This window comes from Ahaetulla prasina, chromosome 7 (assembly GCF_028640845.1).
Source record: "Ahaetulla prasina isolate Xishuangbanna chromosome 7, ASM2864084v1, whole genome shotgun sequence".
NCBI classification, from domain to species: Eukaryota; Metazoa; Chordata; class Lepidosauria; order Squamata; family Colubridae; genus Ahaetulla; species Ahaetulla prasina.
In genome coordinates, this window is record NC_080545.1 from 95802698 (window position 1) to 95829366 (window position 26669).

The 26669-nt window shown below is 45.7% G+C and overlaps 1 protein-coding gene across 1 annotated transcript; it reads left to right on the forward strand.

The window, feature by feature from the left end:
* Nucleotides 1-179: 179 nt before the first annotated feature.
* Nucleotides 180-25404, forward strand: KIN (Kin17 DNA and RNA binding protein). Its single transcript, XM_058190855.1, has 13 exons — nucleotides 180-352; nucleotides 2768-2862; nucleotides 5619-5662; nucleotides 8715-8837; nucleotides 11156-11337; nucleotides 12965-13013; nucleotides 13622-13685; nucleotides 15825-15954; nucleotides 18698-18748; nucleotides 20527-20595; nucleotides 21837-21936; nucleotides 23638-23738; nucleotides 24066-25404. Exons 1-13 carry the CDS (start codon nucleotides 239-241, stop codon nucleotides 24135-24137), a joined length of 1194 nt encoding a protein of 397 aa, XP_058046838.1. The 5' UTR covers nucleotides 180-238; the 3' UTR covers nucleotides 24138-25404.
* The last annotated feature ends 1265 nt before the right edge of the window (nucleotides 25405-26669 follow it).

Here is a 26669-nt window from a genome sequence, read left to right on the forward strand (position 1 = left end):
CTTTAATTAAGATTTCACTGGCCGGGACAGACTCCACACAGCACAGAATGATATTATTTCCGTGATTCCCGGTTCATTCACTGGGAGTGCTAGAGCGGCGCGAAAGACCTCCTTTTAAAAAAAACAAAAACCAGTCGTCGACGATTTCCTGTCACATCACTTCCGTTTCCGCTCAGCCCTTCCGCCCCATCTCAGAGTCCGGAAGCGAGGGTCTCAGTCGCCGGTTTCGCGTGTCGCCATGGGGAAGACGGACTTCTTGAGCCCCAAGGCCATCGCCAACCGCATCAAGTCGAAGGGGCTGCAGAAGCTGCGCTGGTATTGCCAGATGTGCCAGAAGCAGTGCCGGGACGAGGTAGGGAGCGAGCCTCCAGAGGCAGGGGCAGTCTATCTGGGCGCACAACAACAACAACAAAAGAGAAGCCCTCGACTCGGAGTGGCCTTTTCCCGGCCTCGTCCACCAATCCTCTCTCTCTCCGGATTTAAGGTGGACTCTTCGCCTGTCTTAGGGTGATTGTGGTCCACCCTGAAGTTAGAACCAGACTAGAGCTGGGAAGGGACCTTGGAGGTCATCTAGTCCAGCCCCCCCCCCTCCTCAAGTAGGAGACCCTACGCCATTTCAGAGAGGTGGCTGTCTAGTCTTTTCTTGAAAACCTCCAGGGATGGAGCATTTATAACTTCTGGTGGCAAGCTGTTCCACTGGTTAATTGTCCTCACTGTTAGGAAGTTTCTCCTTAATTCCAGCTTGCTTCTCTCCTTGGTTAGTTTCCACCCGTTGCTTCTTGTCCTACCTTCAGCTGCTTTGGAGAATAGCTTGACTCCCTCTTCTTTGTGGCAGCCCCTCAAATATTGGAAGACTGCTATCATGTCTCCCCTAGTCCTTATTAAATCTAGAATGGCCATACCCAAATCCTGTAACTCTGCTAAACAAATAATTCCCTCAACACTGTCAAACTATTGACTAAATCTGCACTACTATTAATCTTCTCATCGTTCCCATCACCAATCTCTTTCCACTTATGACTGTTGCTTGTATCCTTACGATTGATATTGATATTGATATTGTTTCCTGATTGCTTATTTGTACCCTATGACTATCATTAAGTGTTGTACCTTAGGATTCTTGACAAACGTATCTTTTCTTTTATGTACACTGAGAGCGTATGCACCAAGACAAATTCCTTCTGTGTCCTATGACACTTGGCCAATAAAAAATTCTATTCTATGCTATGCTATGCTATTCTATTCCTTATTGTTTCCTGATTGCTTATTTGTATCTTATGACTATCATTAAGTGTTGTACCTTATGATTCTTGATGAACGTGTCTTTTCTTTTATGTACACTGAGAGCTTATGTACCAAAGACAAATTCCTTCTGTGTCCAATCACACTTGGCCAATAAAAAATTCTATTCTATTCTCTCCTATTCCTATTCCAATTCCTATTCTATTCTATTCTTATTTGTACCCTATGACTATCATTAAGTGTTGTACCTTAGAATTCTCGATGAAGGTATCTTTTCTTTTATGTACACTGAGAGCAGATGCACCAAGACAAATTCCTTGTGTGCCCAATCACACTTGGCCAATAAAAAGTTCTATTCTATTCTAATCGTTCTTCATATGTTTTAGTCTCCAGGCCTTTGATCATCTTAGCTGCTCTTCTTTAGAGTACAACACAACACAAAGAGGTCTCGGAGATCCTCTAGCCCAACCCCTATACCATTTCAGACAAGGGGCTGTCCAGTCTCGTCTTAAAACCCTCCAGTGATGAGGCAGGTTGCGTTTTTCAAGTTTCATCACTCTGTTTTTTCATCTGAGTCTGGGACAATATATGTTAATATGACTTTTTTGCGTTCTCAGCCAGCCTCCTGTGGGATTGGGGTCCTTTTCATTAGTCTTGTATTAAACCACCGTTTTTCAAACTTGGCCACTTTTAAGACGAGCGGACTTCAATTCCCAGAATTCCCAAGCTGGCTCTGCTGGGGAAGCCATGGTGGCTAGGAAATTCTGGGAGTTGAAGTCCACCCATTTTAAAGTGGTCAAGTTTGAAAGAGACGGTGTTAGACCAAAGACTCCCCCATCAGTTTAAGACCGATGATAAATAGAATGGAATAGAAGAACAGAGTTAGAAGGGATCTTGGAAGTTTCTAGTCCAGGGGTCTCCAACCTTGGCAACTTGAAGACTTCAACTCCCAGAATTCAGCAAAGCTGGCTGAGGAATTCTGGAAGTTGAAGTCCACAAGTCTTCAAGTTGCCAAGGTTGGAGACCTTTGTTCTAATCAACCCATGAAAGGGGACAAGACGCTTATGTCTGAATTCATTTTCTGGGATTCTACAATGCAGTGGACAGTAAACCCAGGTTCACGGTGTGGCTTTGGTACCACATTCTGGGACACAAAACACCTAATTTAGTTTGTTGGCTGAATACCGGTATTAGATCTTTAGCTCACAAAGCTAAATGTGTTACGTGAAGAAGGATGAATGGCTGGCTGAATTTAAATAACGTTGGCTTATTATTTAACCTCGTTGATTTCAGCAAGCAACTAAATCTGATATCTGGGTATCGTTAAAGGTTGCTACTTTGGATGTTATTTAGGATTGCTGCCACGTTTGGGGGTAAATATCTTCTTCTTTTGGTAGTTCCTTGCCAGCTGCGTTATTTTGTCTCCATTATGTGGTTTGGTTTTTTAATGTTTTAGCTACTCATGATATCTTTTCGGGGTTTGCAGGGGAATTTTGACTTTATTTCTCGCCTTGTTTTTTCCCAGAATGGCTTTAAATGTCACTGCATGTCCGAATCTCACCAGCGACAACTGCTCCTGGCATCTGAAAACCCTCAGCAATTCATGGATTATTTTTCAGAGTGAGTTTGGCCTGTAACTTGTCATTGCGTTTTGCCAGCTGCTTCCGCTGAAATTTGTGCAGCATCGTGGCTGCAGTGTAGTCAATTGGAAATATAAGATGGCTGAGAAGTGCCTCGCGCACTTGTGGTTATTTGTCCAAACAAATTTTTAGAATTTTTTTCAATGTGGGCGTGGGAGGAAGTTATTGTTTAAAAATCAAGCTTAGTGAAGACTCTCCTCAAGACTAATTCATTGTCCATCAAATTATCCTCCATTCTGGGACCAGAATATCCTTTTTTTACAAACCGGATATTTAAGCCTCATGTTGCTTTAGAGCAGGGGTCTCCAATCTTGGTCCCTTTAAGACTTGTGGTCTTCAACTCCCAGAGTCCCTCAGGCAGCAAAGCTGGCTGAGGAACTCTGGGAGTTGAAGCAGGGGTGAAATCTAAAAATTTCCCTTACCGGTTCTGTGAGCGTGGCTTAATTGGTGGGAGTGGCTTGGTGATCAGATGACTGGGTGGGCGTGGCCAATAACAATAAATAATAAAAATAATAAACAAAGTATAAAAAAACAATAAGAGGTACCAAAAACCAACTTTCACACTTTACACACACACAACACAACACAACTGACTCACACACAATGTAAAAGCAGCTGCACTTCACACTTCACACAGCCACAAAAAGCTCAAAAACCAACTTTCACACTTTACACACACACACACACACACACACACACACACACAAAATGCCACATACAGCTTTCTGAGATTTTGTGTGCTTGTGTAGTTAGAGTGAAACACTACAGAAACACACCAAATCTCAGAAAGCTGCACAAATATTTTATTTTATTATTTTATTTTATTTTATTTTATTGTGGACTTCAAATCCCAGAGTTCCTCAGCCAGCAAAGCCAGCCAGTTGATCACCGAGGAAATAGATTAGCTGAGCGATTGATTCTGTCTGGCTGAAACTGAAACTGCTTTCGGGCTGGAAAAAGAGCCATGCGTTCATCAGTAATCAGGTAAGTGCCTTAGAATCTCTACTCTTACTTGTAGAAAACATGTTTTCTACAAGTAAGAGTACAAGTAAGGTTCTGCTGATGAGGAACTCAGGTGAGATCGCCAGAGGAGACTTTAATTTTATTTTATTTTTAAGTTTAAAGTCTCTGCCGATCTCAGCTGAGGGGCGGGATCCTCAAAGGCTTTTTTTTTTTACCTTTAAAGGCATGTTTCAGCTGAAGCAAAACCGGCTTTTAAAAGTAAAAAAAAACACCCCTCTGCAGATGGTGCAGCTCAGCAGAGGTAGGGGGGGCGGGGTCAGGGATTTTGCTACTGGTCCTCCGAACCAGCAGCCGCCATCGCTACCGGATCGCGCGATCCCATCCAATCCGGGAGCATTTCACCCCTGAGTTGAAGTCCACAAGTCTTAAAGGGACCAAAGTTGGAGACCCCTGCTTTAGAGAGAGAGAGAGAGAGTGAGGTGGGGAGGGAGAGACAGAGAGAGAGAGAGAAAAAAGAGATTGTGTGTCGTTCTGTTTATGACTGACAAAGTTTCTGTGTTACTCAAGGGCTGTAATAGAAATTGAACTGATGCAATTGTTACAGATATTCCTCAACATATAACCATAATTAAGCCTGAAATTACAGTCGGAAGCCATGCTGGTCGTTAAGCAGGATCACCACATGACCAAACCTGCTTTTACAACCCTTTTTGTAATGGTTGTTCAGTGAAGCCATTGTTCAGAATGGCTGTTTTTGTTGGAAACCTTCTCTAGTTTCCCAGGCTGTAAAGAAACCGTACTTCTCGGAGTATAAGATGCACTTTTTCCCACCCTAAAAGGGAGGGAAAATCAGAGGTGAAATGCTCCCGGTTCGGACTGGATCGCCCAATCCGGTAGCAATGGTAGCAGGTGGTTTGGAGAACCGGTAGCAAAAATCCCTCCCCCCCCCACCCCCATATGCCCAGCTGAGCTGCGCGATCATCAGAGGTGTTTTTTTAACTTTTAAAAGTATTTTTTCTTCAGCCGAAAAAATGCTTTTAAAAGTAAAAAAAAAAGCCTCTGATGTTTGTGTAACTCATCTGGGATCATTAGAGGCTTTTAAAAGCTTTTTTTCCCCCAACTTCTTCGGCCAAAGAGGTTGTAGAAAAAATGCTTTTAAATGGCGATCCCAGCTGAGTTGCCTGAAGGCAAAAGGCAAAAAAAATGCTTTTAAAAGAAAAGAAAAGCCTCTGACAATCGGGCAACTCACCTGGGATTGTCAGAGGAGCCTTTTAAAAGGATTTTTGTTACAACCTCTTCGGCCGAAGAGGTTGTAGAAAAAATGCTTTTAAAAGTAAGCCAAAAAAAAGTTGGCCATGCCCACCCAATCACATTTCCCCCCTCACCAAGCCACGCCCACAGAACCAGTAGTAACAAAATTTACATTCCCCCCCCCCTGTGGGGAAAATGTTGGTGTGTCTTATACACCAAATACAGCCATTTTTGGCCTCCCGAAACCCCCAAAACAGGTCTGTTTTTCGCAAAAACTGGACGCGCAGAGGGTTTGGGAGGCCTGTAGAGTGCTCCTGGGGGCTGGGGAGGGCAAAAACTTTTTTTTCCGTCTTGTTTACCTCTTCGACATCTTGGTGCGTCTTATAGTCCCCAAAAGTACGATATATTTCAGACTCGCAAGATTCTGTGATGTAGCCTTATAATAAAAGTAGAATGATCTCATCCGGTCATGTTTTCTGTCTGGTTTACTTAACAGTAACACTGTCTTTCATATTCTTCTAGAGAATTCCGGAATGATTTCCTAGAACTTCTCCGGAGAAGATTCGGTAAATTTTATTTGTTTGTTTCTTCGTATTAGATTTGGAGACTAGCAGGGGCATTTAGGCTTATATACCCCACCCCATCCCAATCCCTTTTTTTTTTTGCATTTATATCCCGCCCTTCTCCGAAGACTCAGGGCGGCTTACACTGTGTTAAGCAATAGTCTTCATCCATTTATATATTATATACAAAGTCAACTTTTTATTGCCCCCAACAATCTGGGTCCTCATTTTATCTACCTTATAAAGGATGGAAGGCTGAGTCAACCTTGGGCCTGGTGGGACTCGAACTTGCAGTAATTGCAAGCAGCTGTGTTAATAACAGACTGTCTTAGTCTGTTGAGCCACCAGCGCACTCTGGGCAGTTTACAATGTAGACGCCTTATTTGCATATTTCCCTGAACAATCTGGGTCCTCATTTTACCGACCTCGGAAGGATGGAAGACCGAGTCAACCTTGAGCCCCCGTCAGGATCAAACTCTTGGCAGTGGGCAGTGTTTGCTTGCAATATTGCATTTAAATCACTGCGCCACCAGTGCCCGATTCCCAAAACAAACTGAGTGACTTAGAGGTGCCTTTTTTTTTTCAAGAGGCAACTGGACTTTCTGGTTTTTCTTTTGAAGATGTTTCGCTTCTCGTCGACGAAGCTTCTTCAGCTCTGACTGGATGGTGGGGGAATGGAAGGATTTATACTCCTTGCAGACAGCCGGTCATTTGCATTCTTTTAGAGGGTCGTTGTTGTGTCTCGTCCGATCTCACCACAGCCGGGGCCTTCTTATCTGCTTCCGAACACGGAGGAATGTCCTAGTATGCCTCCCGGCCCTAGCCCTGGCTCCATGCCCAGACAGGCTGAGGAGGAGGAAATACCTCCAGCCCCCAGCTCTGGCTCCATGCCCAGGCAAACGGAGCAACTAGACCCCTCCTCCACAGCATGTGAGCCTGAGGGAGGTCAATTGCCAACAGCTGCAGACTGGAGTGACCCTCGCATCAGAAGACTGGATAGGCGGAGGCAACAGAAGGAAGGGAGGGGCAGGCCTGGATAAGTGCTGAGTCATGGAGCCACACCCCATGGCCTATATAAAGGATCTGCTTTCTGGCATTCTCTGCGTCAGGCAAAGTCTACCTTATCTTGCTGAAGTCACTTTCTGGTCTCCTGCCTGCCTTGAGGACTTGGCTAGGACTTTGGCAGAGCTGCAGAGGCACGCCTGATTCGGATTTCCCTGACCCGGCCGTCAGCGGAGGAGTGGGACACGACAGTCGTTGAGGCCACCTGGAGGTTTATCTGTGTTTATCAGGCAACCTTCAGTGCCTCAACGGCGCTCTAAAAGGATGCAAATGACCAGCGGTTTATATAAATCCTCTTCTCCACCATCCAGTCAGAGCTGAAGAAGCTTCTTGGATGAGAAGTGAAACGTCTTCAAAAGAAAGTCAAATTCCCCTTTGGGACAACCATGACTTGGATGGCTGAGAATCTCCATAAACATGGAATGGCTTAGAATTAAAAAACAGGGGGGGGGAAAACCCCTTAAATAGTAAAAATCATGTACATCCAAAAGAGGAAAACAATTAAACTTATCCCAGCCTAGCAGGAAACAAAACCTCCCAGAATGGGCATCTAAGCCAAATTCCGAGCCTGGAAGCAGAGCCACATTTTTTTTAAAAAAAACTTTTAGAAGAATTGTAGAGTGGGCGCCAGACCAATTTTTGGGAAGATGCTGCTCCATAATAGAAAAGTGGTGATAAAATGATGCTTCTTTACTTCACTTGGAAATGTTTTAGCTGACTCCATGCTTCTACCGTGTTTTTGGGAGAATAAGACGCACCTTTTCCCCCCAAAAAAGAGGGTGAAAATCTGGGTGCGTCTTATACTCCGAATGTAGCCCCATCCAGCTTCTCAAACGGAGGTTTCAGAGGCTGAAAGAAGCTTCAGAAACAAAGCCCCCAAACAGAGCTTCAGAAAAGAAGCCCCCAAACAGAGCTTCAGAAAAGAAGCCCCCAAACAGAGCTTCAGAAATGAAGCCCCCAAACAGAGCTTCAGAAAAGAAGCTCCCAAACAGAGCTTCAGAAACGAAGCCCCCAAACAGAGCTTCAGAAACAAAACCCCCAAACAGACCTTCAGAAAAAAAGCCCCCAAACAGAGCTTCAGAAAAAAAGCCCCCAAACAGACCTTCAGAAAAGAAGCCCCCAAACAGAGCTTCAGAAAAGGAGCCCCCAAACAGAGCTTCAGAAAAAAAGCCCCCAAACAGAGCTTCAGAAAAGGAGCCCCCAAACAGAGCTTCAGTAAAAAAGCCCCCAAACAGAGCTTCAGAAAAAAAGCCCCCAAACAGAGCTTCAGAAAAGGAGCCCCCAAACAGAGCTTCAGAAAAAAAGCCCCCAAACAGAGCTTCAGAAAAGGAGCCCCCAAACAGAGCTTCAGAAACAAAACCCCCAAACAGAGCTTCAGAAAAAAAGCCCCCAAACAGAGCTTCAGAAACAAAACCCCCAAACAGAGCTTTAGAAAAAAAGCCCCCAAACAGAGCTTCAGAAAAGAAGCCCCCAAACAGAGCTTCAGAAAAAAAGCCCCCAAACAGAGCTTCAGAAAAGGAGCCCCCAAACAGAGCTTCAGAAAAAAAGCCCCCAAACAGAGCTTCAGAAAAGGAGCCCCCAAACAGAGCTTCAGAAAAGAAGCCCCCAAACAGAGCTTCAGAAACAAAACCCCCAAACAGAGCTTCAGAAAAGAAGCCCCCAAACAGAGCTTCAGAAACAAAACCCCCAAACAGAGCTTCAGAAAAGAAGCCCCCAAACAGAGCTTCAGAGGCTTTTTTTCTGAAGTTCTGTTTTGGAGGCTTTCAGAGGCAGAAAAAAAAACCCAAGGCACAGAGCTCACAACCAAGGAACCTGTTGCTAAAATTCACCTCTGGGAACAGCTGATTGGGGGTATTCCGGGAGGCCGATCCACCTGCCAATCAACTTTTTTCTTATTATCCTCCCCAAAAACTAAGCTGTGTCTTATACTTTAGAGCATCTTATACTCCAAAAAATACGGGTAATTAAGCGTGGTGTTTTTCTCTCCTCTTAGGAACAAAGAGAGTCCACAACAATATCGTATATAATGAATATATCAGCCATCGGGAACACATCCATATGAACGCTACCCAGTGGGAAACGCTGACGGATTTTACCAAGTGGCTCGGGAGGGAAGGTGAGTGTCAGATTCCGGGATTAGGACGGGAAAGGAAACACCAGACAACAGGGTGGAGGTTGTTGTAATAGAATAGAATTTTTATTGGCCAAGTATGATTGGACACACAAGGAATTTGTCTTGGTGCATATGCTCTCAGTGTACATAAAAGAAAAGATACCTTCATCAAGGTACAACATTTGCAACACAATTGATGGTCAATATATCAATATAAATCATAAGGATTGCCAGCAACAAGTTATAGTCATACAGTCATAAATGGAAAGAGATTGGTGATGGGAACTATGAGAAGATTAATAGTAGTGCAGATTCAGTAAATAGTCTGACAGTGTTGAGGGAATTATTTGTTTAGCAGAGTGATGGCCTTCGGGGAAAAAACTGTTCTTGTGTCTAGTTGTTCTGGTGTGCAGTGCTCTATAGCGTCGTTTTGAGGGTAGGAGTTGAAACAGTTTATGTCCAGGATGCGAGGGGTCTGTAAATATTTTCACGGCCCTCTTCTTGATTCGTGCAGTATACAGGTCCTCAATGGAAGGCAGGTTGGTAGCAATTATTTTTTCTGCAGTTCTAATTATCCTCTGAAGTCTGTGTTTTTCTTGTTGGGTTGCAGAACCAAACCAGACAGTTATAGAGGTGCAAATGACAGACTCAATAATTCCTCTGTAGAACTGGATCAGCAGCTCCTTGGGCAGTTTGAGCTTACTGAGTTGGCGCAGAAAGAACATTCTTTGTTGTCCTTTTTTGATGATGTTTTTGATGTTGGCTGTCCATTTTAGATCTTGCGATATGATAGAACCCAGAAATTTGAAGGTTTCTACTGTTGATACTGTGTTGTCTAGTATTGTGAGAGGTGGAAGTATATGGAAGAGTTTCTCCTAAAGTCTACCACCATTTCTACGGTTTTGAGTGTGTTCAGTTCCAGATTGTTTTGGTTGCACCACAAGGCTATGTTTTACTTTCCGCGTTCCGGCAAGCTCCACCAATCACCCAGTGCAGTTTCAGTGAAATATTGTCAGCTCTAGCCTCTTCGTGCTCCCGCCACCGTTTTAAACCTATCATGCCCCACCCCGCTACTCCACCCCCAACCCCCTGCCTCCAACAGAGGGCTCTAGCTGTATCCCTTCTGGGCTAGCAAGCCTCAATTGGTCCTGGCTGCAGGGCTGTTGGATCTGTGGATACTTTCATCAAGCCCTGATTAACTCTGGCTAGTTTGGCCGGCTTGGTCTCTGCGCGGGCACGGTCCTGTCCGCCTCCCAGCCGAGGGGCAGTAGCGCATCCAGCGGCTATGGAGAGGACGGCCCCGGGATCAGTGATCAGAAGAGAGAGCCACTGGCTGTCAGCAGGAGGAAGCAGGTGGAGACAAGGCAAGGCTTCCCGGGCAGTTGTGGAGCGGTTCGACCTGTTTGCCTCTGTCCCCACCAGAATGGCAGCCACGGTGAAGTGGGGGTGACAGTGAGGTTCTCCTTGTATGGACCCCTTTCCTGGGAGGAACCGGGGTTGCTGGAGGCTGCTGAGCCAGTTGCTAAACAGAGGAAACTCAATCCGTGGAGAAACAAACAAACTTTATTCGAACAGCTGAGAATTACTTCATTCCCAGCGTAGTTCAACTAAATTAAAGCAAATTCCTCCCAACACAAATTCCTCAGCCCTATCGCCAACCTTGGTCCGATTAGGCAAACTGCCAAAGGCCTTTCTGGGCAAATGTTCAGAAGACACTGATACAAAATAAATGCAAGAAGATGAAGCTATCAATGTTGTTTTCTGGCAAGGCCCAAACGCAGTTGCTGGTCTGTTTTAAGCCTTATGGGAGGGGCCAATCATCTCTTGGCCCCTCTCCCGAGTCGTCCTTTTTGCTTGAGCTGCTCTTGCCTTCGGGCAGCTCTTCTCATGCGTGCATTAGGAACAGGCTCCTTCTGTTCCTCTGCCTCACTCCTATCAGTCTCTGGAGGCTCTGGAGTCCACACCTCACTCCCCAATGGCCCTGGGCCCACCTCAGCCTCTGACGTAGAGCCCTCATCCGGGCCTTCCCCAGCCTCCAGGACTGGCCCATGTTCTTCCTCAGCTTCATCGCTGTCTGACTCTGTTGCCAGCTCCGTAGGCTGCTGGCAGACCACAACACCAAGGTTGAGAAACAGGGGTGGTAAACCATTGCCAAGCAGCCTGCATGGCTGGGTCTCTGTCCCCAGCAAAAGTTGAAGTTAATTGAAGGATATTCTTTATGGGGAGGGCTTCCAATTTGGGGAGGGGCTATAATTCTATAACTTCCTTCCTTATTCCTCCCAGAAATGAAGGTTGTAACCATGGCAATATGCTTCTTTAAGGCCTTTGCAAAGTTGACGAAACCCCCAAAGGCTGGTACATCCAGTATATTGACCGAGACCCCGAGACCATCCGCAGGCAGCAGGAACAGGAAAAAAAGAAAAAACAGGACTTGGACGATGAAGAGAAAACGGCCAGGTTCATCGAACAGCAAGTCAGAAGGGGCTTGAAGGGAAAAGATCAGGTAAGGCCAAAGGAACGGCTGTTTTGATAATCCCATGTTCGAAAATTTAATACAGGGAGTCCTCGAGTTACAACCGCAATTGAGCCCAACATTTCTGTTGCTAAGCAAGACAATTGTTAAATTTGCCCCCCATTTTACGACCATCCTGGCCGCAGTTGTTAAGTGAATCACTGCAGTTGTTCAGTAACTTAGTCCATGGAAAAACAAACTTTATTCAAACAGCTGAGAATTACTTCATTCCCAGCGTCGTTCAACTCAAAGTAAAACAAATGCCTCCCAACACAAATTCCTCAGTTATCTCACAAACCTTAGTTCAATTAGGCAAACTGCCAAAGGCCCTTCCTGGCAAACATCCAGAAGCCACAAAAACAAAGATGTACACGAAGCAGAAGATGGAGCAGAAGACACAGCTACAACATTGTTTTCTGGCAAAGCTGAAATGCTGTTGCTGGTCTGTTTTAAGCCTTATGGGAAGGGCCAATCATCTCTTGGCCGTACTCCTGAGTCATCCTCTTTGCTTGAGCTGCTCTTGCCTTCTGGCAGCTCTTCTCGTGTGCATTAGGAACAGGCTCCTCCTGTTCCTCTGCCTCACCACTATCAATCTCTGGAGGCTGTCACTCCACACTTCACTCCCCGATGGCCCTGGCCTCACCTCAGCCTCATCGCTGTTTGACTCTGTTGACAGCTCCGCAGACTGCTGACGGACCACAACAACACGGTTGTTAAGCGAATCCGGCTTGCCCGTTGACTTTGCTTGTCCAAACGTCACTGAAGGGGATCACGTGACATACATGCACACACACACCCAGGATACTGCAACCGTCATAAGTACATGCCAGTTGCCAAGCGTCTGAATTTTCATCAAGTGACCAGAGGTGGTACTCAGCCGGTTCGCACCGGTTCGAGCAAACCGGTAGTATCGATCACTGGTGGGTCTGCCCACTTACCGTGGCTCCAAGTCGTGCTATTTAGGCCCGGTTTTCGAGGCCAGGCACATGCACGGAAGGCCAGGTGCATCCGTGGATAGCGCATGCGGCAAGCGAGTGTGCACCCGGCGAACTGGTGGGAATGCGGCAACGGTTGTGTCAAAAACTCCCTTTTTTCAGTGCTGTTGTATCTTCGAACAGTCACTAAACAAATTGGTGGTAAGTTGAGGACTACCTCTATTATGTGGATGAGAGAGAGATGGGATCAGCAAAGTGGATTATCAAATAAGATTAGTTGCGATCCGCCAGCTGCTGCTTTCTACAATTTATTTGTGTGTGTGTGTGTGTTGAGGGGCGGGTTTCAAAACCCGTCGCTACCGGTTTGCTTGTGGGCAGGCATGCACTCATGTGCGTGCAACGCGCAGAAACTTCCAGGCAGGTGGGCGGAGCCTCCTGCTGCTACCACTTCCGGATCGTGTGATCCGGAGTGAACCGGTAGCAACCCACACAGTGTGTGTGTCCCTGCTATAAGTCAGACCCCAGACTGCACCACAACCCCTAGATTTATTCCCAAGAGCATTTGATCTAACCAAACTTTTCTTAATTTCTTCTTGATTGCAACGAACCCAAATCTAACTTGGTGATATGTCTGCGCTTTCCTGTTGGGTTCGTGCATCCTTAGTTCTTTTCTGTCATTGCAGGAGGAGCCGGTCTTCACTGAACTAAACAGAGAAAACGAGGAGGAAAAAGGTAAATTATGATCTATAAGGGCCACAGTCTTAAGACTCGTGGAGACTTAATAATTGAAGTCCTAAACCGGAACCCCAAAATTATTAAGTTAATATCTAAGAATATAGGCAGTTCCAAGCAAGATGGGGTTTTGGGGTTTTTTTTGGTAAAATTATTTGAATGTAGGGACTCTTCGTCTCCACAAACCCCACTCCCATCTAGGTTGCGATGATGTTACCTAGTTGGGTCATGAAATGTCAGCGAGAAAAACCCAGCTCCGAGAGCACCAAGGACCCCCACAGTCCTTCTTCGCCTTGTATCCACAAACCCCATCATCGTCTTTTAAGGACCCTATAATCCCTTGCGGGGTGGAGTCTGGGCAACTGAATGGAGTTGAATGTTTACTGGCCGGATGCCCTTCCTGTCGCCAATGCGGAGTTTTGTTCAGCAGATGCAATCTCACTGTGCCCAGAGAGAGAAATATCTGCCTCTACCTAGGATCGAACTCACAGCTTCCTGATTGTGAGGCGAGAGCCCCACCTCTGGGCCACCGCACCACTGCGTCCACAAACCCCAAATGTAGTACAAAAGAAATGAGCGATCTATTTGTTTTCTTTTCCTCCTTTTAGTGATCTTCAATTTGAACAAAGGAGCGAGCACTTCAGCTGCTGCAGCACAACAACCCAAAGGCAGGCAAGTATTATCGGTTGGTTGTAACGTCAGCTGGTCACTAAATGAACGGTTGTAAATTGAGAACTACCTTGTAAACCCTCGAAGGGCTAGCTGTTCTGTCTCCTTCCCCACTTCAGACCCACGAGCTGGCCTTCAGCCAGTGGATTTGCAGCTCTTATCAGTCCTGGCAGAGAAATCGCAGCTGCCTGCCAAAGTTCAAACAAATGACTCAGAGTAAGACTTTCAGCTCTCTTTGAAATGGTTCAGCTAATTTTTGCTTCCCGTGGAATGAGAGCAGTCCCAAAGCTCCTTATATATCCTGTGGGGTGGGGCTCCTGCCCCACCCTTCCCTTTGATGACGCCACCTCTCTAATCTTCTGAAGCGCGGGTCGATCCAAGCTTGATTATTATTATTATCAGCTGGGTCTGAAGGCGTAGCCTGGGGAAGGGAGGAATCAGGGGATGACGGCCTCATTATGTCCTCCGACTGGTCTGGTTTTGGCTCGTGGAGCCGGGCCAAAGGAATCGGTGCTCCCGAGGTAAGCCTTACCGTCCCTTCCCCCTCACTCTTGGAGTCACTTTCAGGCATGGGGCCAGGTTCGGGGGCTGGAGTCACAACACTAGGGGCGCTGCTTCTGGGAATTTCCTGTTCCCTCTCTCCCTTCTCCAAACAGAGGGTAAGGAGATTATTTGACTCTCATCTGAATCCGATCCAGGTCAGGTTCCCGGCGTTCGTGTTATTCTTTGATCCCGGGAAGGAAATCTGAAACCACTTTCCGGAAATTCTCAATCCTCCAGGTCAGGGTTGTCCCAAACTCTGTGCCTTTTTTTTTCAAGAGGCAACTTGAAAAGTTGGGGCCTCTGGTGGCTCAACAGGCTAATGCAGTCTGTTATTAACAGCAGCTGCTTGCAATTATTGCAGGTTCAGGTCCCACCAGGCCCAAGGTTGACTCAGCCTTCCATCCTTTATAAGGTAGCTAAAATGAGGACCCAGATTGTTGGGGGCAATAAAAGTTGACTTTGTATATAATATACAAATGGATGAAGACTATTGCTTGACACAGTGTAAGCCGCCCTGAGTCTTCGGAGAAGGGCAGGATATAAATGCAAAATAAAATTTAGAAAAAACCTGGGCTTTCTGGTTTTTCGTTTGAAGACGTTTCGCTTCTCATCCAAGAAGCTTCTTCAGCTCTGACTGGATGGTGGGGAAATGGAAGGATTTATACTCCTGGCAGACAGCCGGTCATTTGCATCCTTCTAGAGGGTGGTGGAGGCCACCTGGAGGTTTATCTGTGCCCTCGGGGGTCACTTGAATAGTGCAACTGGGTGTGGAGCCTCCTGTTGTAGATTTGAGATTGATGATCTCTATCTCTCCACCTCTGTTGAGAGAGGGCTGTTCAATTTTGACATCGATGGACAAATTCCAAGAAGGCGCACTACTCAGGTGACTTCCGAGGTCTCAGATAAACCTCCAAGTGGCCTCAACGACTCTCTGAAAGGATACAAATGACCGGCTGTCTGCAAGGAGTGTCAATCCTTCCATTCCCCACCATTCAGTCAGAGCGGAAGAAGCTTCTTGGATGAGAAGCGAAACGTCTTCAAAAGAAAAACCAGAAAGTCCAGTTGCCTCTTGAAAAAAAAAGGCACCTCTAAGCCACTCAGTTTGTTTTGGGAATCGGGCACTGGTGGCGCAGTGATTTAAAATGCAGTATTGCAGGCAAACTCTGCCCACTGCCAAGAGGTGGGGCTCAAGGTTGACTCGGTCTTCCATCCTTCTGTCTTCAAAGAAAAACCAGAAGGTCCAGTTGCCGCTTGAAATAAAGCACCTGAGGGCCGCGATGGCGAGCCTATGGCACGCAGAGCTCTCTCTTTGGGCATGCTGTCCCCAGCTGTTCTTTGCGGCATGCATATGCACCGGCCAGCTGATCTTCGTGCATGCTGGAGCGCCGGAAATCCGAAGAACAGCTGGCTAGTGCACATGGGTGCGCCGGCCACCTGGTCTTTGGGTTTCCAGCACTCTGGCGCACGCACATTCCAATTTGGGCACTCAGTTGCGAAAAGGTTCAACATCATTGCCTTAGACGGACTAAGAAAAATCACATCCTCACATCTGGACGGGCTCCCCGCAACTATTCATTAATCCAGGTCTATTTTCTCCAGCTTGCTTGGCGCCAGCATGCTGAAGCCCTCGGGAACGCTGCTCCCCGTGAAGCGGAAAGAAATCCCTCCGACCTCGAAGGAAATTAAGGAGAAGAAGAAGAAAAAATCCGCCCTTGATGAGATCATAGAGGTGTGGTGGAGGTCCAGTTACTGATACATTCTGCTTGGTGATTATTATGAGCCGGAACAATGGGCGGGGGATGTGGGATAACCAGAGAACATTTGTGGGGTCCTTGGTGCTCCCTGAGTTTGGTTGGTTTCTTGCAGGCCTTTCGTTACCCAGCTATGTAACCTCATCAGTGCTTTTAGAACAAGGAGGAGGAGGACTGTGGGGGTCCTTGGTGCTCTCTGAGCTTGGTTGTTTTCTCGCAGACCTTTCATGACCCAACTAGATAACAACATCAGCGCTAGAAGGGAGTGGGGTTTGTGGAGATGAGGAGGACTGTGGGGTCCTTGGTGCTCTCTGAGCTTGGTTGTTTTCTCGCAGACCTTTCATGACCCAACTAGGTAACATCATCAATGCTAGCAAGAAACATGTCCGCGCACTCAGGACTCCACAGTTCAACACTGAAAATATTCTATCAGCAGAGGATGTTTCTCATATTTTGCCAAGGTGCCCATGTGTGAGGCAGGGAGGATATATAGGTAATATTTGTGCGAGGTCTTCTGCTCATAAGAAAATAGCAAAGATCAAAGTCAAAGGGATCACAAAATGTAACTCCTGGTTTAGTGGTTTACTAGAACATTGCCAAATAGCTAATTGTTCTGTCCCCACCAACCACAACCAAGCAGACACGCAAGCTGACTATATCTGCCAGCAATTTACTCCGATGACAGAGATCAGTTCTGGCAACGAACCTGCGATTGCCTTCCAAGTTCTCCTATCTCCTCAGACGAGCGTAACTGCAGTTCAGAAATAAACAGAAGCCAAAGTCTTGATCTCACAATATCGCAGCCAAAGTTTCCAAGAGTCAGTTTTTGTCCATCACAAGAAGCTATAGCGCAGCCCCTCCTGCTTTTATACCCTGTGGGGTGTGGCTCCATAACTCAGCACTCTCTAGGCCTGCCCCACCCCTTCTTTTGTTGTTCCCGCCTCTCCTTTCTGAGATGCCTGGGATTTAACCAGGACTGATTGTCAGCAGCTGGGTCTTGAGGCGTTGCCTGGGAGGGGGAAGGTGCGGGAGAAAGAGGCCTTGTCATCTCCTCCACCTGGCCTGCCTCTGGGACTTGGAGCGGAGCCAGAGAGGAAGGTCCTGCAGAGGGAAGCCCTGTCGGCTCTTCCCCCTCACTCTCAGAGTCACTTTCTGCCAGGAGGCCCGGCTCGGGGGCTGAAGACACAACACTAGTAATCATTCGATCGCCTGTGTTGGTTGGATCACACCTTGAGCCTTGCGTCCAATTCTGGACATGCTTTTAAAGAATGGTTCCTACTGAAGACCATTCTTATGTCCCAAGGTCATGTGATTCCTGTTTAAAACCTTCAGACAAGCAAAGTAAGAATTCCACAATTAGTACGAGGATGTGTGTGTGTGTGTGTGTGTGTGTGTGTGTGTGTGTGTGTCCCACTCCTCCGCTGACGGCCGGGTCAGGGAAATCCGAATCAGGCGTGCCTCTGCAGCTCTGCCAAAGTCCTAGCAAAGTCCTCTGGGCAGGCAGGAGACCAGAAAGTGACTTCAGCAAGATATGTTTAGACTTTGCCTGACTCAGAGAATGCCAGAAAGCAGGTCCTTTATATAGGCCATGGGGTGTGGCTCCATAACTCAGCACTTATCCAGGTCTGCCCCTCCCTTCCTTCTGTAGCCTCCGTCTATCAAGTCTTCTGACACGAGGGTCACTCCAGTCTGCAGCTGTTGGCAATTGACTTCCCTCAGGCTCACATGCTGTGGAGGAGGGGGAGGGGTCTAGTTGCTCCGTTTGCCTGGGCATGGAGCCAGAGCTGGGGGCTGGAGATACTTCCTCCTCTTCAGCCTGTCTGGGCATGGAGCCAGGGCTGGGGCCGGGAGGCATACTAGGACATTCCTCCGTGTTCGGAAGCAGATAAGAAGGCCCAGGCTGTGGTGAGATCGGACGAGACACAACATACACACACACACACACAATTTTGTATTTTATTTAGTCATGTTCATGTAGTGACGAAATTTCACTGTAATGTATGCCATTAGTGTACATTCAAAGTGACACTAAAGCTATTATTCTATTTTCTCATTAAGAATATACTCTCCCTATTCCAGTTACTTCTGATCTTTCTGGAAGTCGCAAAATCCATTATTTAAAAGTTTTTAGTATGATAGGATAACTTCCGGATATTATCTCTAGTTGATCTCACCTGCAAGACCAGATTGGACTAATATACCATAGTTTTCGGACTATTAAGACACATTTTTTTCTCCCAAAAGGGGGTGAAAATGTCTGTGCATCTTGTAGACTGAATATTGCCGAAGCCCTGCCCATCCATCGGGTGTTTTTTGGCCTCCGCAAGCCTCGTTTTCGGGCCTTTTTTTGGCTCATTTTTTGAGCTTTTTTTTTTTGGCCTGTTTTTGAGGCTTTTTCTGGCCCGTTTTGGGGGCTTTTTTCAGCCCATTTTTTAGGCTTTTTCAGTCTGTGTTTTTAGAAAAAGCAGGTTGAAAAATGCCTTGAAAATTGCCCCCCAAAGCCTTCAAAACAGGCCAAAACAGCCCCCAAAACAGCCCGAAAAAAGCCTCAAAATGGGGCGGAAAAAAACCCTGAAAATAGGTTGAAAAAAGGCTGGAAAAGGGCCAGTAAAAGGGCCGAAAATGGGGTGCACAGAGGCCAAAAACTTCTAAATTTAGGTGCATCTTATAGTCTGAAAAATACAGTATGTATTTTTTTTTTTTTTCTTTTACTTCTCCTAGTTTGAAGAAGAGAAGAAAAAGTCTGCCCGAACGGACTACTGGTTGCAACCTGTAAGTATCCAAGTGACTGTCCAGAATCTGTGGTGATGTAGCTTCTGGGAATAAAGTGGGTAGATTTTTATGTATCCCCTTTAACATTTGTAGTGCTGCCTTGTCTTATGTTCAAGTCCAAAGTTTTCTTTTCCCCCTGTTTCAATTTATCTCTTATCAGGTTTCTCTTTAGCTGGTAGACTCCAGGCAATCCTTGACTTATGCCCATTTGTTTAGTGACCGTTCAGTAAAACCTCAATGAAAAAAACGACCAGTCCTCACACTTATAACCATCATAGCATCCTCACAGTTACGTAATCGGAATTTGGGCGCTTGGCAACCGGCATGTATTTATGACGGTTGCAATGTCCCGGGGTCACGTGATCGCCATTTGCGACCTTCCCAGCTGGCTTCCAACAAGCAAAGGTCGGTGGAGGGAAGTCAGATTCATTTAACGACCGCATGATTTTTTTTCCTTAACAACTCCCAGTGATTCACTTAACAGCCCTGGCCAAAAAAAAAAAAAAAAAGTTGTAAAAATCGGGCACGACTCAACAACGATGGAAAATTCTGCCCCCTGGTTGTGGTTGTGAAGTCAAGGACTACCGTATTATTTGAGTGATTGTATTTAGGATGCTTAGACAAAGAAGAATCAGCAGAGCAGTAATGCCTGTGGAGATTCTCAGCCATCCAGGTCCTGGTTGTCCCGAAAGTGTTTTTTTTCAAAAGGCAAACCATTCATCCAGAACCTGATGAAGCTTCTAGGATGAGAAGCGAAACCTCTTCACAAGGGAAAACTCAAAAGTGGAAAAACTTGAAGACGTTTCGCTTCTCATCCAAGAAGCTTCATTGGTTTTGGATGGATGGTGGGTGGGTGGGATGGAAGGATTCGTTCTGACAGCCATAAGAGCAGGAAAATCCCTGCTTTTGGAAAACTAGAAAATTAAGGAACATGTATTGTTTCCTGACCCTGCGCTTTTTTTTTTGTATCGGAGACTCTGTTCTCCTTCCCATTTAACAGATTAACAGAGTTGGAAGGGACCTTGTAGGTCATCTAGTCTAACCCCCTGCTCAAGCAGGAGACCCTACACCATTTCTGACAAATGGTATTCCAGTCTCTTCTTGAAAGCCTCCAGTGATGAAACTCCCACAACTTCCAAAGGCAATTTCTGTTCCGCTGGTTGATTGTTCTCACTGTCTGAAAATTCCTCCTTAGGTCGAGGTTGAATCTCTCCTTGAACAAAATGAAGTTTGTTCTTGATTTACCCAAAAAAAAAACCAAAAAAACTTCATTTCCGGGGCAAATCTTAACATTGCACTCAATTTTACCATTGCAGAAAGAATTAACGGCAGAAAGGAGGCAGAAAGGAACCGCAGGGAGACGGAGCCAACTAGCTGGTTCCATCCCAGGCGCCAGATGGACCTGGAGAGGTTTCTGATGGAGCTTGGGCCATTTCCTGAGGATTTAGCTCACGGCTCGACTGAAGAACTAGTGGCCGCCTGGGAAAGGGCGGCCGCTGAGGCTTTGGACCGCGAGCTAAAGACCTTTCTGTTTCATCGTGCAGGGCTGGCTTAATGAAGGTTTTTATTGGGGTTTTAACATAGTTTTTATTATAATTCCTTCAGCCTTTAATTTAATTAGTTTTTAAATGTTTAAATGTTTTTTAACTTTCCGATCTGTGCTTTTTACCTTGGCTGTAAACCGCCCTGAGTCCTTTGGGAGAAGGGCGATATATAAATTAAATAAATAAAATGAATAAATCTTACTTGCATGTCATTAACCCTCAACTCTTTTCTAGGAAATTGTGGTCAAAATCATAACCAAGAAACTTGGCGAGAAGTACTATAAAAGAAAAGCCATCGTTAAGGTGAGTACAGAGCCGTTTATCCGCCGTTCCAAAAAGGTTGGTCGCAGAGAGGGACAAGTGTTAGGGCGGTTGGAGCAGGTTTAAATGAAAATGGCTCCGAGGGAGGACGGAAAGAATAACAGAATAATAGAGTTGGAAGGGACCTTGGAGGTCTTCTAGTCCAGGGGTCTGCAAACTTGGCTCTTTTAAGACTTGTGGACTTCAACTCCCAGAGTTCTCTGGGAGTTGCAGTCCACAAGTCTTAAAAGGGCCAAGTTTGTAGACCCCTGTTCTAGTCCAACCCCTGCTCAAGCAGGAAACCGTATACCATTTCGGACAAACGGTTGTCCAATCTCTTCTTAAAATCCTCCAGTGTTGGTGCTTCAGGTGCCTCTAATGGAACTTCCCTCCCTGTTGTGGCCCGTCGGCTGCCAGCAGAGCTAGCTGCAGAGTCAGATGAGGTGGAGGTGGAGAGAGAGCCCGGGCCAGCTTCGGGAGTCTTTGGAAGGCTCTCGTAAGGAAACGGCATCAGAGGTAGAACCGGGGCCTCTCACGTGGAGAGGCAGCTGTCTTCGGGCCCTGAGTTGAGTGATGGGGAGGAACAGATGGGGCCCATCCCAGACGTGCATATGTGTAGAGAGGAGAGGAGAACAAAGGAAAGCAATAAGCCGGCTCTCAGGGAAAAGCAGCCGTAGATGCTAGCCAGCCCCTCCCTGGCTGGGAAATAAATAGGAAGGGTTTGGGAGTAGCCGCTTGTTATTCACATAACGACTGCAGGATTCACTGAACAGCCATGGTAACTTGCTTAACAACAAGGGGCGTGCATAAGGGCACCAGCGTGCCTACCGTCCCTGTCCTAATATTCCTTTTTACTTACTCTTTTCATGTATCCAAATTATGTTTATACTTTTACCTATTATCTTATATATGATTGACAAAATAAATAAATAAAATTAAAATAAATAAACAACAAAATGTCATACAATTGGATACAACTTATTTAACCACCCCATCGCCTATCAGTAAAAGTGCCACCTCCAATTGCGGTCATAAGGACTTGCCCGCATAGCTTAATATGTTGACCTGGTTCTCACAACACGCTAATGCATAATGTGGCTTATTTGTTTTGGGTGGGCATCGTGAAGATTTACGGTTTCATGTGTTTGTACAATAGATCCAATCCGTGACGTCTTTCTGACAATGTAAGAATGATAGAAATGAATTCTTCCTCTCATTTAGTACATGTATAATTGATGTTACAGGAGGTAATTGACAAATACACGGCAGTTGTGAAATTGACCAATTCCGGAGATAAGCTCAAACTTGACCAGACACATCTGGAGACGGTGATCCCAGCCCCAGGTAAGTTTTTCTGGCAAGATAATTCTTGTTAAGGGGAGCCCTGCTTTTAAATGTCTGTCTGTCTGTCTGCCACTTTCTCATTTGGAGATTGTGGCTAAAGATAGCTTCTAAGAATATAGTTCGAATCTCACCGGCTCAAGATCAACTCAGTCTTCCATCCTTCCGAGGTCAGTAAAATAAGGACCCAGATTGTTGGGGGGAAATTTGCTGACTCTGTAGACTGCTTAGAGGCAGGTGTAAAGCACTATGAAGCAGTAGATAAATCTTAAGTGCTATTGCTATTGCTATGATGTTTGTGGGATTAGCTAAAAGGAAGTATACTTAAAACAGAAATCTAAAAAAAACCTGGGGCTTAGCCCAAATCTGTGAAGTAAACTATCTATGTTGTCACAGGGTGGTTTAATTATCATTGCCCGTAGATTTTGCTCCTAGGGTTGGGAGTTCAAATCCCATTCCAATATCAAAGGTGCGCAGAAGACTAGCATTAATAAAACAGAAGAGGACCTAATTCGTGGCTCCTAGAAATTGACTCTGGTGTCTCGAGATCAAAGGAAGAAAGAGCAGTTAATAATTAGGTCACTGGTGAGCTGCTGCTGGTTCAGACCAGTTCGAGCGAACCGGTAGTTCCAACGATTAGCTGGCCCCGCTCACCTGCCCTATATTGTCCTATATTTCCTTCTTTTTGGCTCATCTTTTTCACACGGCACAGCTGATTTCCACACCTCCGCTGTTCTAGTTCCCGGGACTGCCTTAGAATGTAAACAGCTGAGCTTCAAATTGCTGTATTTTGAATGCTGCCCACAAGTGCGTAGGTGCGCAAAGCACGCAATCACCGAACCGGCTGTTAAACCGGTTGCAGCCCACTACTGAACTAGGCCAAGCATAGGAAAAAAGCACTAAATTAGACTGACCAATGTCAGGTTTGAGATAGATTAGATTCATCCAGGGGTGAAATGCTCCCGGTTCAGACCGGATTGCGCGACCTGGTAACGATGGGGGTGGGTAGTTCGGAGAACTGGTAGCAAAAATCCCTGCCTCCCCACCACCCATGCCTCGCTCTTCCTCTTCTGTCCCTGAAGCTCTCGGTGGTGATATAGCTGCAAACGGCCTTAAATGATTGCCGCAGCGCTTCAAAGGGCCACACTACAACTTATCAGCGCTGTAGGCAGCTAGTAGACCGGTGCCTCTATTTTTAAAGAAGGTAGACTGGTGCCTCCTAAAAAAAGGCAATTAGTAGACCGATGCCTCTATTTTTAAAGAAGGTAGACCGGTGCCTCCCAAAAAAAGGCAATTAGTAGATCGGTGCCTCTATTTTTAAAGAAGGAAGACTGGTGCGCTCCCAAAAAAGTGCCTCCCAAAAAAAGGCAATTAGTAGACCGGTGCCTCCCAAAAAAGGCAATTAGTAGACCGGTGCCTCCCAAAAAAAGGCAATTAGTAGATTGATGCCTCTATTTTAAAGAAGGTAGATCGGTGCCTCCCAAAAGAAGGCAATTAGTAGACCGGTGCCTCTATTTTAAAGAAGGTAGACTGGTGCGCTCCCAAGTTTTGTATACTTTATTATTTTTATTATTTATTATCATTCGCCATGCCCATTCAGTGACCTGACCACTAAGCCACACCCACCAATTAAGCCACACCCACAGAACCAGTAGGGAAAATGTTTATATTTCACCCCTGGATTCATCCCTGTTCATCTTACAGGTAAAAAAGTGCTGATTTTAAACGGAGGCTACAGAGGGAATGAAGCCACGTTACTGGGCATCAACGAGAAGTCATTTTCCGCAATGATCCTCATTGAATCGGTGAGTATCTTTTCATAGTTCCTTGTTTATTTAAGCTCCTTAAACATGGCTGAGGAATTCTGGGAGTTGAAGTCCACAAGTCTTAAAAGTTGCCAAGTTTGGAGAACCTCTGATGTCCCAACTCAGTTACCTCTTGAAAAAGCACCTTTGGGACAACCATGACCTGGATGACTGAGAATCTACATAGACATTGAGACCTCTGATGTAATGGATCCAATGGAGGAGGATTTGATCCTATTGGGCCTTGAGTTGAGATGACGTATTTTCTTGGTGTCCAAAAACTTGAACCTTCCTTAAAACTTCCTTTTGTTTAATTTCCCTCTGCAGGGAGCTTTGAAAGGACGTCAGGTGAATGGTGTTCCATACGAAGACATTTCCAAGTTGGCCTCCTTTGATTAAAAGAGCTGATTGGGATCCCTGAGGAACATCTCTGGAGATGGCTGCAGATGAACAATTCCAGTAGACGCTCAACACAAAGAGTTGAACCGTCAACTTCGAGGAGCGAACGAGATCTCTGAAGGATGCCCTATCAATACAGTATATTGGAGCCTCTATTTATAAGCCCTTTCTAGATCAACCATGGGCAACCTCGTAATAGATTACTCCTAATTTATTGCTGGGAATCTTGATTGGATGGTTTCACCTGTAGCCACAGTATCGGCCATCTACAGCCCTGCAGTCCGTAGATCTTTTCCTAACGTACCTTTCCTGCAGCAGTTGAAACCATCTGTGATGGAAGTTATCTTCTACTATAGAGCTGAGTATGGTGGTCTAACTTCAGGGGTGCCAGCGAAGAGTTTAGCGTTCTCACAACGCTGACACAAAAATAATCTTCCATTCCGTTGGGATGGGATTAACCAGCAACAGGATGTTTACTATCCCTCCCCAAAAAAGAATAACCTGCCACTGTCGCCCTGCCAACTTTTTAAATGGCCAATTTTTTTTTATTTTATTTTTTTACCAAATCCTCAAGACTTACCAGACCATTGATGGTCGTGTGCCAACCTTGTGAGAAAAGCGTACCAGTTCCCGATCTAAGTCATGGATTCTGATGGAGAACCTTCAAAGAGCTCCAATTTTTTGTTTATTTTTTTCCCCCTCCCCAAACCTTCCTTGTGCTGTAGAACAGGGGTCTCCAACCTTGGTCCCTTTAAGACTTGTGGCCTTCAACTCCCAGAGCAAAGCTGGCTGAGGAACTCTGGGAGTTGAAAGCCACAAGTCTTAAAGGGACCAAGGTTGGAGACCCCTGCTGTAGAAGAGGCTACCAAGGAACCTGGTAGAATGTTTTATCAGATTTGTGGAAAAACACTTCCGAGCGGCCAAAAAAAATCTGGTCCCACGGTTAGCTGGACCTTCTGAATTGGACTACATCCAGGCAGCCATTTTTTCCATTGCGAAGTTTAGCGATGTTGAAATATTTAAGAGAATTGGTAACGATAGCTCTGTGCTTGAAAAATCAGTTTTCTCAATCTGGGCTTTCACTCTTCCATTACGCGGCTCTTCGGACCAGCAGAAACATCCATTAATGGTTTGGGTTTGTTTGTTTTTTAAAGAATGGTATAATGATTTTGTACAGAACAGAGAAAAATGGATTTATTTTATTGGTGCGGTGTTTCTTTTGAGGCACTGCGCGCGTCCCGAATAAATGGACTTCGATGCCCTTAAATTGGCTCGTGGCTTTATTTTGGAAGGTAGATTTCGGCTAATTCGGACATTAACCTGTATTCCGTTGGAAGTTGCGAATTTACAGAGGTGCTCTTCAAATTAAATTCAGGAGCGCAGAATCTTACACCAAGATGCGGTGTGATGCTTGTCGACAGTCCACACACCTTGCCTAAAGTTATAAGTAAAGATAAAGGTTCCCCTTGCACATACATGCTAGTCGTTGCCAACTCTAGGGGGCAGTGGTCATCTCCGTTTCAAAGCCGAAGAGCCAGCGCTGTCCGAAGATGTCTCCGTGGTCATGTGGCCGGCATGACTCAACTCCAAAGGCGCACGGAACAGTGTTACCTTCCCACCAAAGGTGGTCCCTATTTTTTCTACTTGCATTTTTACGTGCTTTCGAACTGCTAGGTTGGCAGAAGCTGGGACAAGTCACGGGAGCTCACCCCGTTACATGGCAGCACTGCAAATTGGAGCTGATCTATATTATTTGATGGTAACAATACTGAGCCCTCGTTTGTTGCCATCCCAGCTGTCTTCTTACAACTTCAACTAGCTCCACTTTTTATACCTACCGCCCACTTTCGTATTTTTTTATTATTTATTTTATTTTATTTATTTACATTTATATCCCGCCCTTCTCCGAAGACTCAGGGCGGCTTACAGTGTATAAGGCAATAGTCTCATTCTATTTGTATATTTACAAAGTCAACTTATTGCCCCCCCAACAATCTGGGTCCTCATTTTACCTACCTTATAAAGGATGGAAGGCTGAGTCAACCTCGGGCCGGGCTTGAACCTGCAGTAATTGCAGGCTACTGTGTTCTAATAACAGGCTTCTAACAGCCTGAGCTATTATGGCCCTTCGTATCTCTGTTAGTAGTAAAATTTTCTAACCGCCCACCAGTTCCACAGTAACGTGCCATGTATCATCGTCTGCGCATGCCTCACACATCGTGGATTGGGGGGGGCGCCGGCTACCAGCTCTGCTTGTCTGTTACAGCTGGGTGGTGTGGGGGGAGATGCGCGAGCTATTCTGAGACGAGGCTCTTTTGCTTACGGTCGCACTATAGCGCCATTTAGTTTCACTTACGTAATGCGAACTAAACTTATACGTGGGCGATACAAGTAATATATTTTCAGAAATTTAAATTGTCACGGGGAATTTTATGAAAACTTAATGAAAATGTTTTTAAATAATGCTATGAAAATTTTTAAAAAGTCAATTAAATAAAAAAAAAGGAAAGTGCTTCAGTATCGGACAAAACC